The 16,306-nt window shown below is 40.6% G+C and overlaps 1 protein-coding gene across 1 annotated transcript in view; it reads right to left on the bottom strand.

The window, feature by feature from the left end:
- Nucleotides 1-14,596, bottom strand: part of C5H10orf90 (chromosome 5 C10orf90 homolog) — a 91,176-nt gene extending 76,580 nt beyond the window's left edge. The window contains exon 1 of the mRNA XM_035137979.3: nucleotides 14,343-14,596. Coding sequence (XP_034993870.1) covers nucleotides 14,343-14,508 — 166 coding nt within the window. The 5' untranslated portion in view covers nucleotides 14,509-14,596. The remainder of the gene's footprint in view (nucleotides 1-14,342) is intronic.
- Between the last annotated feature and the right edge of the window lie 1,710 nt (nucleotides 14,597-16,306).

Raw genomic sequence — 16,306 nt, 5'->3', positions numbered from 1 at the left:
AACAAAGACCTATGTCAGCCAGTATCCAGTTTCCTACAGAGGTCAATCAGCTAGAAAGCAAGCTAGAAAGGAGAACCTGGTCGCAAGACCACTGTCCCACCTGCATTTACCAGCAACTGGAATATTCAGCGTCATCCTGCCTCTGATTCTGGAGTTATTATAACCAAAATGACCAGTAGCCCTTGTCCTCCATGAATATGTTGTATCCTCCATTAAAGCCATCGATGTTAGTGACCTTCACCATAGCTTATGGTAGCTGTGTGAAGGTACTTCCTGGATCTCCCATCTTTCAGATTCACTGGGTTCAAGTACTGTAAGAGAGAGAAAATCTCTCTGCCCACATTGTTCAAACTATACATAAGTTTGTACACCTCTATCAAATCTCCTCACTCACTCTTTTTATAAACTACAAAGTCCGAACATTTCTCACAGGGGAGTTGATCCAGTCCCCAGTTTAGTTTGCCTTTTTTTCCTGCACCTTACACCAGTTTTTAAAAGAGGGGTCAGCAGAGGAGGAATCCCCAGGAAATTGTTGGTCAGTTCTATTCCGCGTTGAAAGAATGATTTGATTAAATATAAAATTACCAAGCATATAGCAGAACAAGTCTTGTTGAAGAGCAATAATCGTGGCTGCAGCAAATATGTCCTGCCTAACCAGTATTGGGGGTTATGATGGAATGAAAATATTTATAGCACCTGTGGATAAGACAAAATCCATGCCATGTGTGCCATTCTGTTTGCCCTATTTCAACAATGATATTGTAGAACTGTGCATTGGTCAACTTCCAGTCCTCAGGTACAGAATAATATTAGGGAAAGGTTCCTTTTTCTTTTTAGAAGATCACCGGTGTTACTTCTGAGTTTTGTTTTGTTTTAAGAACTAATGGGAAGATACAATCTGCTAACTTCTTCAATTAATCTACTCCGGACATATAAGTGAAATTAGCATCAAGCTTCAATCGTGGTTATTTCTCTCCTTCCTGAGAAATGTCTAATGTTGCAGAAGTTACTCACCATGCTTCATAAATAAGGAAGGGGAGGAACTGCAAGAGAAATACCTTTTTGACTATGCTTGAGTCAGTTTCACATACTAATCTACCATAAAACTGCTATGAAATTATACCAAAAAAAAATATTGTTTAATGCTTGTGAAGCTGTAAAAAAAAAAAGGTGATCCATTTGTCATTGAGAACTGGTCAAAGAATGCCAAGTTCACCCTCTAGCTAGAAATAAATCTTCAAAACATTATGCCATGCAGTTCCTCCCTCCTCTGTCCAGTTGTACAGCTGTTCTCTCTGCAGCATCACTTTGAACAACTAAGCAACCCCAAAAGTGTCTGCACAATAGCTGTGCTTTTTATTCTTTTAAGAGACAGTATTTTTAACATAAAGAACTGCCCTACAGCCAGGCTGTCCCCTGTAACCCAGTACTGTACTGTCCACTCTGATAGGTAGTGCTTCTCATGCACAGGACTTGCTAGAACCTGCTACTCAAAAGTTTAAGTAAAAAAGCAAATAGAAGAGGAGGGTCACTTTCCTCTTATGATTGCCCTTGTAGTCAGAGAAACCTCTTACTTAGACGAGAACATAGGTAACCTATCACACTCTTCACCAACCTGGTGCCCTCCAGATGCTTTTGATTACAACTCCAATCAGTCCCAGCATCATGCAGCTGTACTGGCTTGGGTTGATGGGAACTGTATTCCAAAGCATGTGGAGGGCACCAGTTTGGAGAAGACTTGCCTATCATAACTAAGGCAGTAGTTTTCTACAGTGGTACCTCCAGTTACGAACTTAATTCGTTCCGGAGGTCTGTTCTTAACCTGAAACAGTTCTTAACATGAGGCGCGCTTTCACTAATGGGGCCTTCCACTGCCGCCGCGCGACTTCCACTCACATCCCGGGGAACAGTTCGCAACCAGGAGCATCTACTTTCGGGTTAGCTCGTTACCCAAAGCATTCGTAAGGAGGACGGTACATAATCCGAGGTTCCACTGTAATTTGAATTACTGTATAGTGATTTCAGAAATGCATACAGTGCACGAAACTCCTTGATGTTATGTCTGTTCTCCATATTTATACAGAACTCTATAGCTGCTGGGAAAATGTAAGTTCAACTCTGCAGGCTAAAAAGGGTGTGAATTTAGAAGCTTCGTAACTGGGGTCCTACTCTCCAAACATCCAGCGTAAGAAATAAGTCACCAAATCATGTTGTTATGATAATTGGGTCGACAGCCAAGTGCTACATATCAAGCCTACTGACTTACTCACCTGCATTTTGCACTAATGATCCTCCTTGCCAAGACATTATAAGGACCCATATTTGTGGCATGCACTTAACAAGGTTCGCTCTGTGCCATCTAGAATGATTCAAATTACTCTGCAAATGTGGCTAGAAACTGGGTTAAATGAGACGTGGCACACTGGGTCCAAGATCCTTTCAGGGATACTTCAGTAACCAGGCAAAGTTATTAGAAATAGTTTCGCCAATCAGCAGAGACATGTGACATGTAGCAGCGCTCTCTCTTCCTTGCCATTCATCTTAGAGCTTCAGAATGATCAAACCTACCCGCTGCCAGCTCTATATGCAAGTTAACTGCAAGTGGGATACTTCCCCCACCCCACCCCACCCCCGTTACTGAAGTCCACAGGACTACCATCTCCTGCTGCTCCACCAGATGAACTCTTATTATCGCTGTGCTCTGGTGTGCCCAACTAGATTCTTACTCAGCTGAACTCGGCAAGGAGCACTGCAGGGAAAGTACTTGTGCTTAGAAGCTCAGCACTAATAGACTTCTGCTACAGCTGCCAGCCTGGTTCAAAGACAGGAGAATAAAAAGTCAGTCCAAAGAAACAAACAGCAGAGAAGTGCCAAAAAATTAAGGGTTTGGAGGAGAAATTGAATGCGCAAAGAGGCCTTAAACCAAGGGAAAGACCAGCATGGGAGGAATAAGGAACAGGTGCACAAAGGAGAGTGTTGCTTCTCCTCATAGATTTTCTGTCATATAGGAAGGGTAAAAATAGCCATTGAAATAGGAGATAAAGAAAAATTCCCCCCTCCCAACCCATAATCTGCAGCCATGTAATGGACTACTAAAACTATATTTGTATCAGATTGTCAACATGTATTACACTCATCAAGGCCAGAGATTATTCTTACTCTACATTACTACAGTATAAAACTACAGGGATCAGATAATACTCATGATTTTGCATAGTGCTAAAAGCTGACAGTACTAATTTAGGGTGCATTTTCCTGACTCTAAAATCTCATCTTGAGGTTCACCCACCCACCTGGTTAGGGAGTCTTGCAGCGCTTGTGCCACATTCCTTTGTGCACTAGTGAGTCATTCTCACTTTCCTTTATTCGTTTCTGTCTTGGGTACTGGATAAACTTCTATGGGGTGCTTGAAGTCTAATGTTACCATTTTAGGTGACTGAATTAGAAGAGTATTGTGATGTTTCTTAGCTCAGTGATTCAGCTGTCAAACGTGATTCTGCTGCCCTGCAGTTGGGTGCATGTGCAACAAGTTATTTCAGACAACCCAAAACTATGGTAAAAGGCAACAGTGAAAAAACAGAATGAATATTATACTTTGATTATTGGGGAGGGTGGGAAGGCAGAGACTACAGGCAGAAAGCTTAGATGGCATGCTCTGCTCAGGCCAAAGGAGAAGGTGAGAAAACTGTAGCATGTCTCTCTCTGTAATGAATGGATAAGGTCCCAAGCAATGCAAGACCGTACCCATCCCTTTACTAAACTAGGGGGTGGCAGTGGGGTAGAGGGGGAAGGCAAATATATTTTTGTCAAAGCAAGTAGTCTTCATTCAGGCAATCACAGACCTAGTCAGCTCAGCAGCAAAATCTGCAGCTGCAAGACTGGGTGAAATAATGGAAGTGCCTATTAGCTTACCTGTGGTGGATAAGATATTATATTTGTTCCCACTAGTGAGGTGAAGTGAGAATATTCTTGAAATGAGAATATTCTCCAGAATATTCTCTGCTAGAAAATTCTCCAGAGAATATTCTCGACAAACTGTAAATTTTAATGCAAGAACCAGTTTTACATCCCACATTTAAAAAGTCTAGTAAATAATAAGTAAAGCTGTGATATTGCCAGTGTAAGTAACAATAATTATTTTTTATCGAGTTACATTACTGGGTATTGTGTCATTCACCATTGGCAGTTCTGAAATGTGAGCTATAGAAAACATATTTTTTAAAAAGTTTTTAAAATGCTGTGATCTTGCAGATGATCAGTATGGAACTGAAAGCTCTGTTACCAGCGGAGACAAAGATGGTGACTTATCCTCTTAAGATGTTTGAAAGCTCAATATAAATTTATAAACATTTGAGACTTGTTACTTAAAGCCTGTTTTTTAAAATATTTTTTTTTGTGACAATTTATCAGTTATAATTTAAATATGTTGTGTGTTGCCTTACTTGTCTAAGCAGATAGTAATTTGCATTTCTGATGTTATGTAACTTGTCATTACTGATTATTTGTGTTTTATTTTCTGGAAATAATAGCATTTATTTTAAACTTTATATTGATTTTATTAGTATTGCACTAAAAATACTATACCATGTAGATATGCTTATTAAAGAACGTACTCATGTAGCAGACCTGAGTATGTCTATATATATATATATATATATATATATATATATAGTATAAATAGCTGCCAAGTTCTCCCTTTTTTAAGGGAAATTCCCTTCTGCTGAATAGGCTTCCTCGCGAGAAAAGGGAAAACTTGATAGCACCTTTTACTTTAAAACTTTAAAAGCTACATTTCATACATACACAACATAATTAGAATTCAAAGTTGGTTGAAATATATGGTTAGTGGCAGGTTTAATGATTAACATGAGTCATTCACGTTGAATTTTCAATTTCAAGTTTGGTGCAAAAAATCTAAGAATGTGAACTCACTGCATTGCCCCATTGAATAAAAGTATCTGTACAGTTTTTGGTTGCCATCTGAACAAGTTTACCCATGAATAAACATGTATATTAACTAATTAGATCATTTTCAATGCATTAAAATTATATCATTTTCAATGCATTAAAATGAATAGTCTCCTATTTTAAATGAAAATTCTCTATCTCATTAATTGAGAATATTCTCGAGAATTTAACATCACTAGTTCCCGCATGTACCTCTCCAAGTAAGACCAAACTTGCTGTCAAGGATAAGAAATGGACTGGGTGAACTGGTAGGGGAACTGAAAGAAGAAGGGCCACTCTGGGGTCAAGCATTTGCATTCCATGCAAAAGGTTGTCTCCAGCATCTTCAGGTACGGCTGGGAGAAAAGCCCTGACTGAAATCCTAGAAAGCCACTGCAGGCCAGTCAGCTAGATGGGCTAATACCGGTACTTTTGTTCAATATAAGGCAGCTTTCTATGTTCCTGTGCAGGCCTCAGTTTGGTTGCTATGTAGAATTACAGTATATAGCGATGAACCCGGCTAAAGATTCTGCCTCATATAACAAGATTTTATGTGTATCAAGAGGAGGATGTGATGTATGCTGTGAGAGAAGGGTTAGAAACATAAGTTGTCATCTCTAGACTAGGATAGTCTTGGCTTGACAGAAACTGAACTGAAGAGATCTTGAGTTTTCTACATCTTTGCTTTATGGTGCTTTGCCCCCAATTCTAAAAATCAGGTCCCCGTGGCTAATTCTCCATACATCATTCAAACTGCATTAAAAGTTTCAGTGCTGCTGCAAGAGGATTCCATGGTGATAAAGCTGTGAAACGCCAGAACACCAGGAATGCTGAAGTCACCTAAGGATCCTGTGGGTGTGAAATTGTAGGCAATTACATCTGATCACTGTGTCAGACATTGCTGCTGAATTTATTCAAATTTGCTATAGAAACTGTTTTGAAGTACTTCAGGATACCAAGAGTCCTGATTAAAGCAAATTGTGTCTACAATATGCAATGCTGCGGGAAGAGAATCTAGTCCAACAAGAGTTGTACGTGATTAGAAAAAGTCAAACACCAGAACAACAACAACAAAAATTAAAGAAATGAAATATCTCAGAAAAATACTATTTCTCCTGAGTTTTAAAGTCTTCTGGAAGACAGTCACTAGCAATCGACTCAGGACAGGTGAGGGCAAAATGGAATTATGTAAATGAGATCCATAATGAAGATGAGGACAAATCGTGTTGACCAAGTTAAACCTATTTTTTGCAGGAGGTGGTATAATCTTACAAGGTTATATATTGGTGTCCAGGGGAGAAGATTCCTGAAAAACAAGTACAGTGCTGCATTTTAAAATATTGAATGTTTAGGAGAGAACATCATTTTTCACAGAAAATATTTCATTTTCAGTCCTTGGCATCTCCAAACTGGGCTTGAAAGACTCCCCTCTGAAACTCTGGAGAGCTGCTAGCAGCCATTGTAGAGTAGACAATACTGAGTAAGTTGGACCAATGGACTCAGTATGTATGGATATGAGCAGGCATCCCCAAACTTCGGCCCTCCAGATGTTTTGGACTACAATTCCCATCTTCCCGACCACTGGTCCTGTTAGCTAGGGATCATGGGAGTTGTAGGCCAAAACATCTGGAGGGCCGCAGTTTGGGGATGCCTGGATATGAATATGGATGGGTGTGTCAGCATTAAGCCCATATCATCACAGTTCCACTTAGCAACTAAGTAAAACAACAGCTTCATCGTCACCTGCACCAGCCCTCAACTTGTGACTCTCAAGATTAGATGTTATTTCTTGATCCTTTCCACCTATCTGACAGTGATCCTGTCTAACTTGCAGCACTGATCCTGCCTCAATAGGCTGCACAAAAGCTAGAATCATAAGATGGTCCAAATCAGCAGGGAAGAAATCATCCATCAATTTTGCCTCCTCACACAAAGGCTGCTTTATTCAAAGTTGGTGCCACCCACCCTGGATACTGGACACACAGCGCAGAGAAGCAACGTAATCAGATTTAGGTTTCCGTGGGCTCTTAGCAAGATGGCACAAATGAAACTACATCCTCTCATATGCTGTTATTGTCTGAAATAATAATAATAATAATAATAATAATAATAATAATAATAATAATAAACCATGTTATCACAAGGGATTCTGTAGCATGATCTTACTTTATGCAGATCTGGGCAGATCAGAAGTAGCATGCACTGTTTCCTGACTATGGAGGTGTGCAACTATTGTCCCCATCTTCAAAAGGGGGGGGGGAATAAGACCCAGGTAACTACCAGGTTGTAAGCTTGACACTGATACCAGGAAAGGTCCTAGAACAGATAAATTATGCAATCAGTTTGTGAGCACTTAGAAAAGGATGCTGTGATTATTAAATCCTAGCATAGATTTCTCAAAAACAAGTCATGCCAGACAAATCTCATTTCTTTTTTTGATAGAGTTACAAGCTTGGTGGATCAAGGGAATGCTGTGGTCGTGAGTCATGGATTCGAGCACCACATTGAGCAAAAGATTCCTGCATTGCAGGGGGTTGGTCTAGATGATCCTCGTGGTCCCTTCCAACTCTACACTTCTACGATTCTATGCTTCTGCCAATGGGTCAGGACTTGGATATTGTTACATCCAGTGGGGCACAGCCTTCCCACTCAAACTGTCATGCAATTTAAAAAATCCTCAAAATCTCAAAGCCAACCACTTTTCCTTGCCCCCCCCCATTTTCTACTTGCACAGAAGCATTTCTGTTAAACTCCCGTTCTCTTGTCTAATCAGCTCTCTGCAGCACTTTGTCAATCCTACTTCAAAAGTATAGCTATGGCAAAGAGGCATGTCTCATGTGCATCTAGGCAGAAAAACCAGGTGACCTATCAGACGGCTGGGCAGTCAGCCCTGATAGGAAGACTCTTACTTCATTTGTTGTTATGGTGCCTGTTCAGCACAAGCCACTATAGCAGATATTGAAGGAGTCAGCATAATAATAATAATTAATAATAATAATAATAATTTATACCCCGCCATCTGGCCGGGTTCCCCCAGCCACTCTGGGCGGCTTCCAACAAAATATTAAAATACAGAAATCCATCAAACATTAAAAGCTTCCCTAAACAGGGCTGCCTTGAGATGCCTTCTAAAGGTCTGGTAATTGTTGTTCTCTTTGATCTCTGGTGGGAGGGCATTCCACAGGCTGCTTCCAAAACAGCCCTGTGTGGCAGCATTAGCCTAGCATGTATAGAGCTGTTTCCCTGAAGGCAAGAGAAGCGACAGGGTGTGTTTCCTACTTTGAGGAACTCCACGCCACCCATAGTATTTGTTTTGTGACCTTGCTAGAGAGAAAGAGCAAGCAAGCTCTCTATAATAAATATCTACTGTTCTACTTAATCATCCTGCCTCTTTTTAAACTGGGGAATTGGGAGGCAAATAGTGGTTGGCTTGTGTATGTGTTGGAACAAACTCTGTATTAACTTTTTCCCTCAAATTTTCAGAAAAGGTGTGTGGATCTCCTTCCAACAACCTCTCCTCTAGTAGAGGCAAAGGAATGAATCAAAATGTATTTCCAGCTTGTTCTTTGTTAAGTTTGTCAGTGAACTTCTAAAGTGAGACTTTTGGGCTCTGTGCCTGTCTGGACATGACTGCAATGTTCCCCAAACCTGGAAGATAGTGTCCCAAATCTCTGATATAATAGAGGCCAATTATGATTAGCCTGGTGTGATGAACTCCACACATGAGCTGAGATTATTACTACTCATTTTCAGAACTGAGCTACACATTATAATTATGTTCTGTTGTGCTCTGATGTGCCCTAGCCCAAATGAAACAATCATTTTTTTATCTATTGGTTGGAACACTTTGTTCTTTTAATTAAAAAAAATGTTTTGGGTAATGAAGAGTTGGTTTTTGGAGGGAGGAAACTTCAAACACCTGAAAGCAAGTTTTTCCTCACATTTTAAAAGTTCTTATGTGTTTAGTTTTTTGGGGGGGGGCAACAGATGTGTAGGTTTTAACCATACTAGAATTCAAAAGCTTAGGTCATGTGGTATGGTGTAATTTCTAGATAAGAGGAATTAAGTCAATCTTGTCTAAGAATCATACTTGGGCCCTCTGAGAGCCAGTGTGGTGTGGTGGTTAAGAGCGGTAGACTCGTAATCTGGGAAGCCGGGTTCGAGTCTCTGCTCCTCCACATGCAGCTGCTGGGTGACCTTGGGCTAGTCACACTTCTCTGAAGTCTCTCAGCCCCACCCACTCTGCCATAAAGCTCACTGCATGACCTTCTGCCAGTCACTGCCTCTCAGCCCAACCTACCTCACAGGGTTGTTTTGAGGATACAGTGTAGAGGGGGAGAGCCATATGTATGTCACCTTGAGCTTCTTGATGGAGGAAAGGTGGGATAAAAATGCACATTAAAAAAAAATGCACCGGGGTGGTGGGGGGTGGAATAAGCACCAACACAGAACAGAGTTTTGGAGGGAAGATGATTCAAGAAACTCCATCAGGTGTTATTTTATTTTTCATTTATTCTTATCATTAGGAAGCATCCTGGTCCACCTCAGTTTCAAAATGATAATAAAGACTGGCGTTATTTTAAAATGTGCTGTGTGATTATAAAAAAACCTTTAAAATTGCCAAAAGATTTTATACAGGACAGAATGGGCATGAACAGCAAACAGGCTGCTTAGAAGAGACAGCGAAAACCTCCCTTTAAATAATATGCAGAAAGGACAGACAATCCACATACTGATTACCAAACAATACTGTACTTCAAAAGCGTGGCCACCATTTCAAACCATATTCAGCAGGGCCCCCAGGTAGCCACCTTTATGAAGATGGGAAATTGCTTATTTCACCTGCCAGAAAGGTACCAAGAACAACCTCATTATCTTTTGCAAGGACCCACAGGCATTTCAATAAAACCTCATGATTGGCCCTATGAAAGGGTACTAAAATACCTAATAAAATCAGCATGGATAGTTGACCCCTCTCCACTGCCAGAAGGATAGCATTAAACAAAGATAGGAAAGAATTCAATATCCATAATGCAATTACAATGGAATGAACATAAAACTGTGCCATCTCCGCTGATGGCTGTACTTTCACAGCAGGATTACAGCTGGCCAAAGCAGGAAAACAAGTTGTTCAAGTGTGCATGTGGCTGGTGCTAAAAGCCAACGTGTTTATTATGATGTCGGTGTTATGTATTAGTGTATATAGTTTTCCCTCAGGTCCTCAGGTCATTGACAGTTGTTTTAGGAGGGAACTTTAGGAGGGAACTTTGAATTAAAGCCACTGCTGTGCCTGACCATCCACCGAATCCGCACATGGCGGTTCCTTCGGCAGTCACGGAGACAGGAAACTTGGACTTACCACCACCATCGGTGGCGCCACAGTCTCAGCAGGAATCGGCCAACCCCCTGGACACTGGTACTGGCCCTCGGCGTTCCACCAGGGTCACCAAGCGGCCATCCTACTTACGGGACTATGTCAGTAACTGCACTTGAAACGTTGCATTGTAAATAGAAGCTATGTACCTTGAAACTGTTATGCTCTTGTACCTAATTGAAACCATTACGAATGTAACTAATGGCTTTTCTGGGTGGGGAGGGCTGTTATTTATTAGTGTATATAGTTTTCCCTCAGGTCCTCAGGTCCTTGACAGTTGTTTTAGGAGGGAACTTTAGGAGGGAACTTTGAAAGCAGGCCAGCTCTGCAATGCAGTTCAGTTCTGTTCCAGCTTCCAAATAAAGAGCTGCTTTGGAGAGATTGCTGTGTCGTCTGCTATGCTTACCCACAACTTAACAGTCACGATGCAAATGTATGCACAGAACAACCTTAGGCATCCACAAAACAAAGCAAAAAAACCCCATGATTCCCATTGCACTTTGGTTACTTTTTCAAGGGCTGTGTGAGCCCAGCTGTGTCTGAGGAGTTATGCAAACATCACATAGGGAAAACTGCATACAAAACTCTAGCAAAGGCATAGATTAGTTAAAACTCTCAAAGCTGGGACACAGTGATCTAACTTTGAAAGAAGCACACATTCATAATCAGTCATCATCCACCCTGCCCGCAATGAATTTGACAATACATGTGGCCAAATGGATTTGTCTTACAGTAAGAAAAGGGTAAAGGACCCCTGACAGTTAAGTCCAGTTGCAGACGACTCTGGGGTTGTGGCGCTCATCTCACTTTACAGGCCGAGAGAGCCGGCGTTTGTCCGCAGACAGTTTTTCCTACCAATTTCAAAGTTACTTATTCTCTAGTAGGTGTCCATAGGATTGCAGTCATAGAAACCTAATACCAAAAATGGTTCATTAAATATCCAGGTAAACTGTCTCTGGGGCTTCTAATAATAATAATAATTTATTATTTATAGGTCCCACTCCCATCTGGCTGGGTCTCCCCAGCCACTCTGGGCGGCCTCCAACAGAATATTAAAATACAACAATCTATTAAACATTAAAAGCTTCCCTAAACAGGGCTGCCTTCAGATGTCTTCTAAAAGTCTGGTAGTCTGGCAAAGAGAATTAAGATGATATCACATTTCTATTTTGTATCCTCATATCCATGGAGATTAGTATATTTTTATAGGCTTGGTAAATTCATCAAGAGGTTCAATGCTATCCTTTGCGCACTGAACCAAGAGAAAAGATTTTTTTATCACACTACATGTGTTAATTGGTTTACCAATACCAGGATGCCTTTGTGTCAACAACTGTTTGCCTCCTGAACGGCCCCCTGAAATTATCACGGTCTGCATTATTCAGCATTTCATTTCCTTCTGATCTCATTGCTTACTATTTCCTCACTCCTATACATGCAAATATATATACCTGTAACTAAGGCTTAAAATATATATTCAAAAATGTATATCCCACTTCCCATCATACAGGCCTCAAAGTGGCCCCCGCCAACAGAAAAGAAAAGAAAAGCATCGGATGAAGTGGACTTCAGTCCATGAGAACTTATGTCATAATAAATCCGATAGTCTTTAAGGTGTCACAAGACTTTGCTGTATTTGGTAATGGCTTTTTCCTAACATCACAATTCCAAGAGTGTTGGGATACCCTGAGTTCAGTGGGACTTGATCTTTAGTCACTGAAGTCACTTTAGGACTGAAGCCTAAAGCAACAGGAAATCTTTATTCTGATTGGCAAGTAGTAACTCTTTCCCACCACCAGGTAACAATGCTGTTCATTGTCAGTTCATCACCATGCTATGTTCTTTCTGTAGCTGGCAGTGACACAATTCATATATTAGGAATTACAGTCATACCTCATGTTGCGTCCGCTGCAGGTTGCTTCTTTTCAAGACAAGAACGCGGCAAACCTGGAAGTGTTTACTTCTGGGTTTCGCAGCACACGCATGTGCAGAAGCGTTCTGTGCGCTTCGTGCATGCGCAGAAGCGTTCTATTGTGCTTTCGCGCATGCGAAAAGCGCTGCTCTAAGTTATGGACTCTTCGGGGTGCGAACGGCACCCCGGAATGGATCGAGTCCGTAACTAGAAGTACCACTGTATATGTTCTACTGCTGCCTTAGTGCTGGAAGGAAGACCGCTGCTGCAAGGCCCATTTCCCCCTGGCCTAGGGGGCAGGGCCAAGACTCCAGAGTGAGCTAAAAGAGGCTCCTGGGAGGCCACTGGGACATTGCCGGAACAACTCTTGGGTTGCGGCAACTGGCTAAAATGTTTTCCAGTGTTTTAAATGGTTCTAATTTTGGTTCCTCTGTTTCTTTTTTGTCGGGTTAGTGTTGGTTAAATGTTTAGTTGGAGTTGGTGGTTACTTTGAGTATAACTGTAAACTGTTTGTTATTATTGTTATTGGTATTTATTTATTTATTTATTTATTGCTTGTGTAGGATACCTCATTTTTAAATGTTTGATGTTTTGTTGTGTTTTATTTGTTGCAAGCCACCCAGAGTGGCTGGGGAAACCCAGCCAGGTGGGCGGGATATAAATTACAGTATTTTTATCTCTAGACAAAACATATATGTATATGTTTGTTAGTTTTTTAAAAATGTATTTTGTCATGAGGAAAGGAGAGTTGTCATAGATCACAAAGTCTGAGAGAAAATAATTACATTTTAAGCAGGGTGCATGCTAATGCTGTTTTCACAGAAGAAAATTAGCCCCATTGTGATTTGTCGTCTTGTCTAGGAAGTTATTTATTCCAGCCTTTCTTTTAATGGGGTAAAATCTATTTTGCAAGCTGGCATGTGAGTTGAACTGAATTAATGCACACTCATTATTTACATTTCAAGATACTTGTCTTTGCTGTGGCAGGGCATATGGGAAAATGTTAACAATTTCACTGGTGTTGACTAACAAATCAAAACTTTCAGGAGTTTTTTTTTTTTTTTAATACCCTGACTAATGGAGATAGATGCCTAACACCGCTCCCCCACTGTTTTGTGTCTCACAGACACAGCATCTGTCTTTTTTGCCACTGGAAAAACAAGATTCATTAATAACGTTGCTTTCAAATGATGTATAGCCGAACATACGTCCTGCAACACAATCCTTCTAGAAAGCAATAATCAGACTGCACAAACAACACTCCTAACAAACACAGGGAAATGTATGGTGGCCATGACCTAGTGCTAAATATATGTTAAAAAAGGAAATTACACACAAACCACATGTGCAACTCTAAGCCTCCTTGCAAGCTGCTGCAATCCTTTTCTGACATACCTGGGCATAGGACCCATTCATCTTAATAGGACTTACTTCTGACTAGATATGTATAGGGTTGACTGGATTCCTCTTGGTTACAATTATTTTGATTACATTTTGATTACAGGGATCTACAAGAACTTGGGCTTTGCAAGAAGTGGGATGTTGAATATAGTTTCTTTTATTTAATTTAATTTTAGCTTAGAATAGTAATTTATATCCCACTTCTCTCCATTAAAATTGAACCCAAGGTAGCTTACAGAAGTAAAAACTTTTTAAAAATATTACACCGCATCACATTCTGTAGATCAATAACATATGTACATGTAAAAAACACACGCTACACCGCAAAACTAAATGCACGTTACAAAATACAAAAACACAATAGCAAAATACAGACACCATTGTGAGCCTTTATGTATACTGTGTTGCTGTATACATTCAAGTTTGTTTGTTTGTTTGTTTTAAATGGCTGCTTGAAATGCATAGAAAATTACTGAGACTGAAATCCTTTACACAATTACCTGGAAGCAGAACTTGTTCAACTCAAATGGAATTACTTCTAGTAGTCACATATAGATTTCCACTGTAAATCCTCAAGAATTGTGCTCTTTAAATTCTGCTTTAAATGCAGGAGCCAGCCAGGTCTTTCCAAAAAGTTCATCAAATGTTGTAGTACCAACAGAAGCAAGCAAGCAAACAAAAAGCCTGGAAAACTTGTACCAAACTTACCAAGGCAACAAGGTTTCCCCCAGGAGGCATGGTTAATCATGAAGCAAATTTGAGATATAAAGGACTTTCTTTCCTGGTTCCTTGCTACAAGAGGCTTTGTCCTTAAATCCATCTGGTTGTGCCCTGCGCAGCTCAAGACCATAGGTTTCCTTTTCTGAGAAGGCATATTTCATGTTGGTTTCACTTTTATAAATGTTTTCCTTGGCTTGCTATCGCTAGGCCGGCTGCCACTTGTTGCAATGGTAACAGGGGAAGCCAGGATCTGCTTTCTGCTCAGTCGGGTGGAATGAATAATTAACTACCCCCCCCCCGCACCTCCCCTCATTAGCATTCCATTCAAGCGACACAAATGAAGCAATTCATTTCTCTTTTTTGTCCTCAGAAGCTCACTGGATTAATGAGGGTTATCTAGGAGATAAGGCCCAGGCCTGCTGATTTCATTTAGCCTGATTGGTTAGAAATGGTGTATCCTAAATGCAGGGCCCCATTTGCCCGGATATCAATTTTTGGCTGCTGCATTTTTCAACCTTCTTCTGGCAGGAGATCTTACATTCAGCCAGGAAGGATATCTATCTGGTGGATGCCGCATGAATCTTTCATTTTTACAACTTTAATATTTTATGCTGGCAGTGTTCTCTGTTTATGGGTGCTTTGTCGAGCCACGTGAAGGACAGGACAGAAAATGCCCTTATGTACCGGTAACTTCCTCCTGGTCAGCAGGGCCAATTTGGCCCTGCTGCCAGTGAGTTTGCACAACTGAATTCACCCCTCCAGCAGCTCACCTGCTGAAAGGTTGGGTAAAAGTGCCTCCACCTCACCTCACTGTGGACATAAACAAACCACTTACTTTTCTGTAAGCTGCTTTGGGACATACAGTGAAAAGTGGGGCATACTTTTTAAATATATATATATACAATAAATAGGTAGAGGACACAATCTGTAATGGCCTGGTATGCCATCTCCAACGAAATGATAGGAACAGCCCAGGAGTATACCGGTACTTGTGTTTTTTAATGCATACTGCATCCGTATTAGCAACAAGGCCTTATATACAGTCAGGCAACCAGTTCATTGAATTGTTTACTGCAATTGGGAAGATCTAGGAGACATCTTTCTCAGCCCACTATCTGTCATCTTTTGGACCAAAGATTGAACCTGGGATCATCACATTTGCTGCTTCCTTCCAATTTTGGGGTTTTTCTATATCTTTTCCAGAGGTTTTGCAGTCCTCAGGTGCACTAGATCAGAACATTCTGCTCCTTCTGATATTCAGCAAGCCTCATCCCTTGCAATGTTTTCAAGAGCACTGAAGACCAATTTCTTCTCAAAGGCCTTCAGTGGTTAAAGCATATGGTCTTTGTGTTGTGGATCTCCTGGATTATATTGTTGTTTTTGATGTTTTTAGCTATCCGGCAGCTATGGAATGAAGTTTTAACATATTTAAATATTTTAAAATATACTGAAAAGTTGCTGCCACTGTCATTTCAGATAGAGTTGCAAGTCGCTTTGTGGAAAAGATTTATTGAAAATGCTCCTTCATGGGGAGGAGAAGCAGAATGAATTGTGCAAATTAAGCCAATTTATACAGGTGACGGATTTCAGACTTTCTAGGTACAGAACTTCCTTAAAGTAAAAGCTGGTGTCTGTTTACTTATTTTGTTAATAATGTATACTGTCTTAAAGGTTGTCAATGTTCCATTAGCCAGACATCATCAAATGGCAGAAGAGGCAAGAACAATTCCCAGGCTTGGATTCTTCTTCTGAGCAGCCATACACTACTAGAGCCTACACTGCCACAGCAGGTTTCTCCTGCACCCCTCCTTCTGTGCAGGCTTCTGCTTACATTAATTACACAACCAAATCCTTTTAGTGTACAAAAATTGCTTCCTTCTTCCCACAGATACTTTGGCCACTGTCTAGACAAGGATTTGAGTACACTGATCCTTGTGTTTACCACTACTCCA

Source organism: Zootoca vivipara, chromosome 5, assembly GCF_965207765.1.
Source record: "Zootoca vivipara chromosome 5, rZooViv2.hap1.1, whole genome shotgun sequence".
NCBI lineage: Eukaryota > Metazoa > Chordata > Lepidosauria > Squamata > Lacertidae > Zootoca > Zootoca vivipara.
The sequence above is the reverse complement of the archived record's forward strand: the minus strand, read 5'-3'. Positions and strand labels throughout refer to the sequence as shown.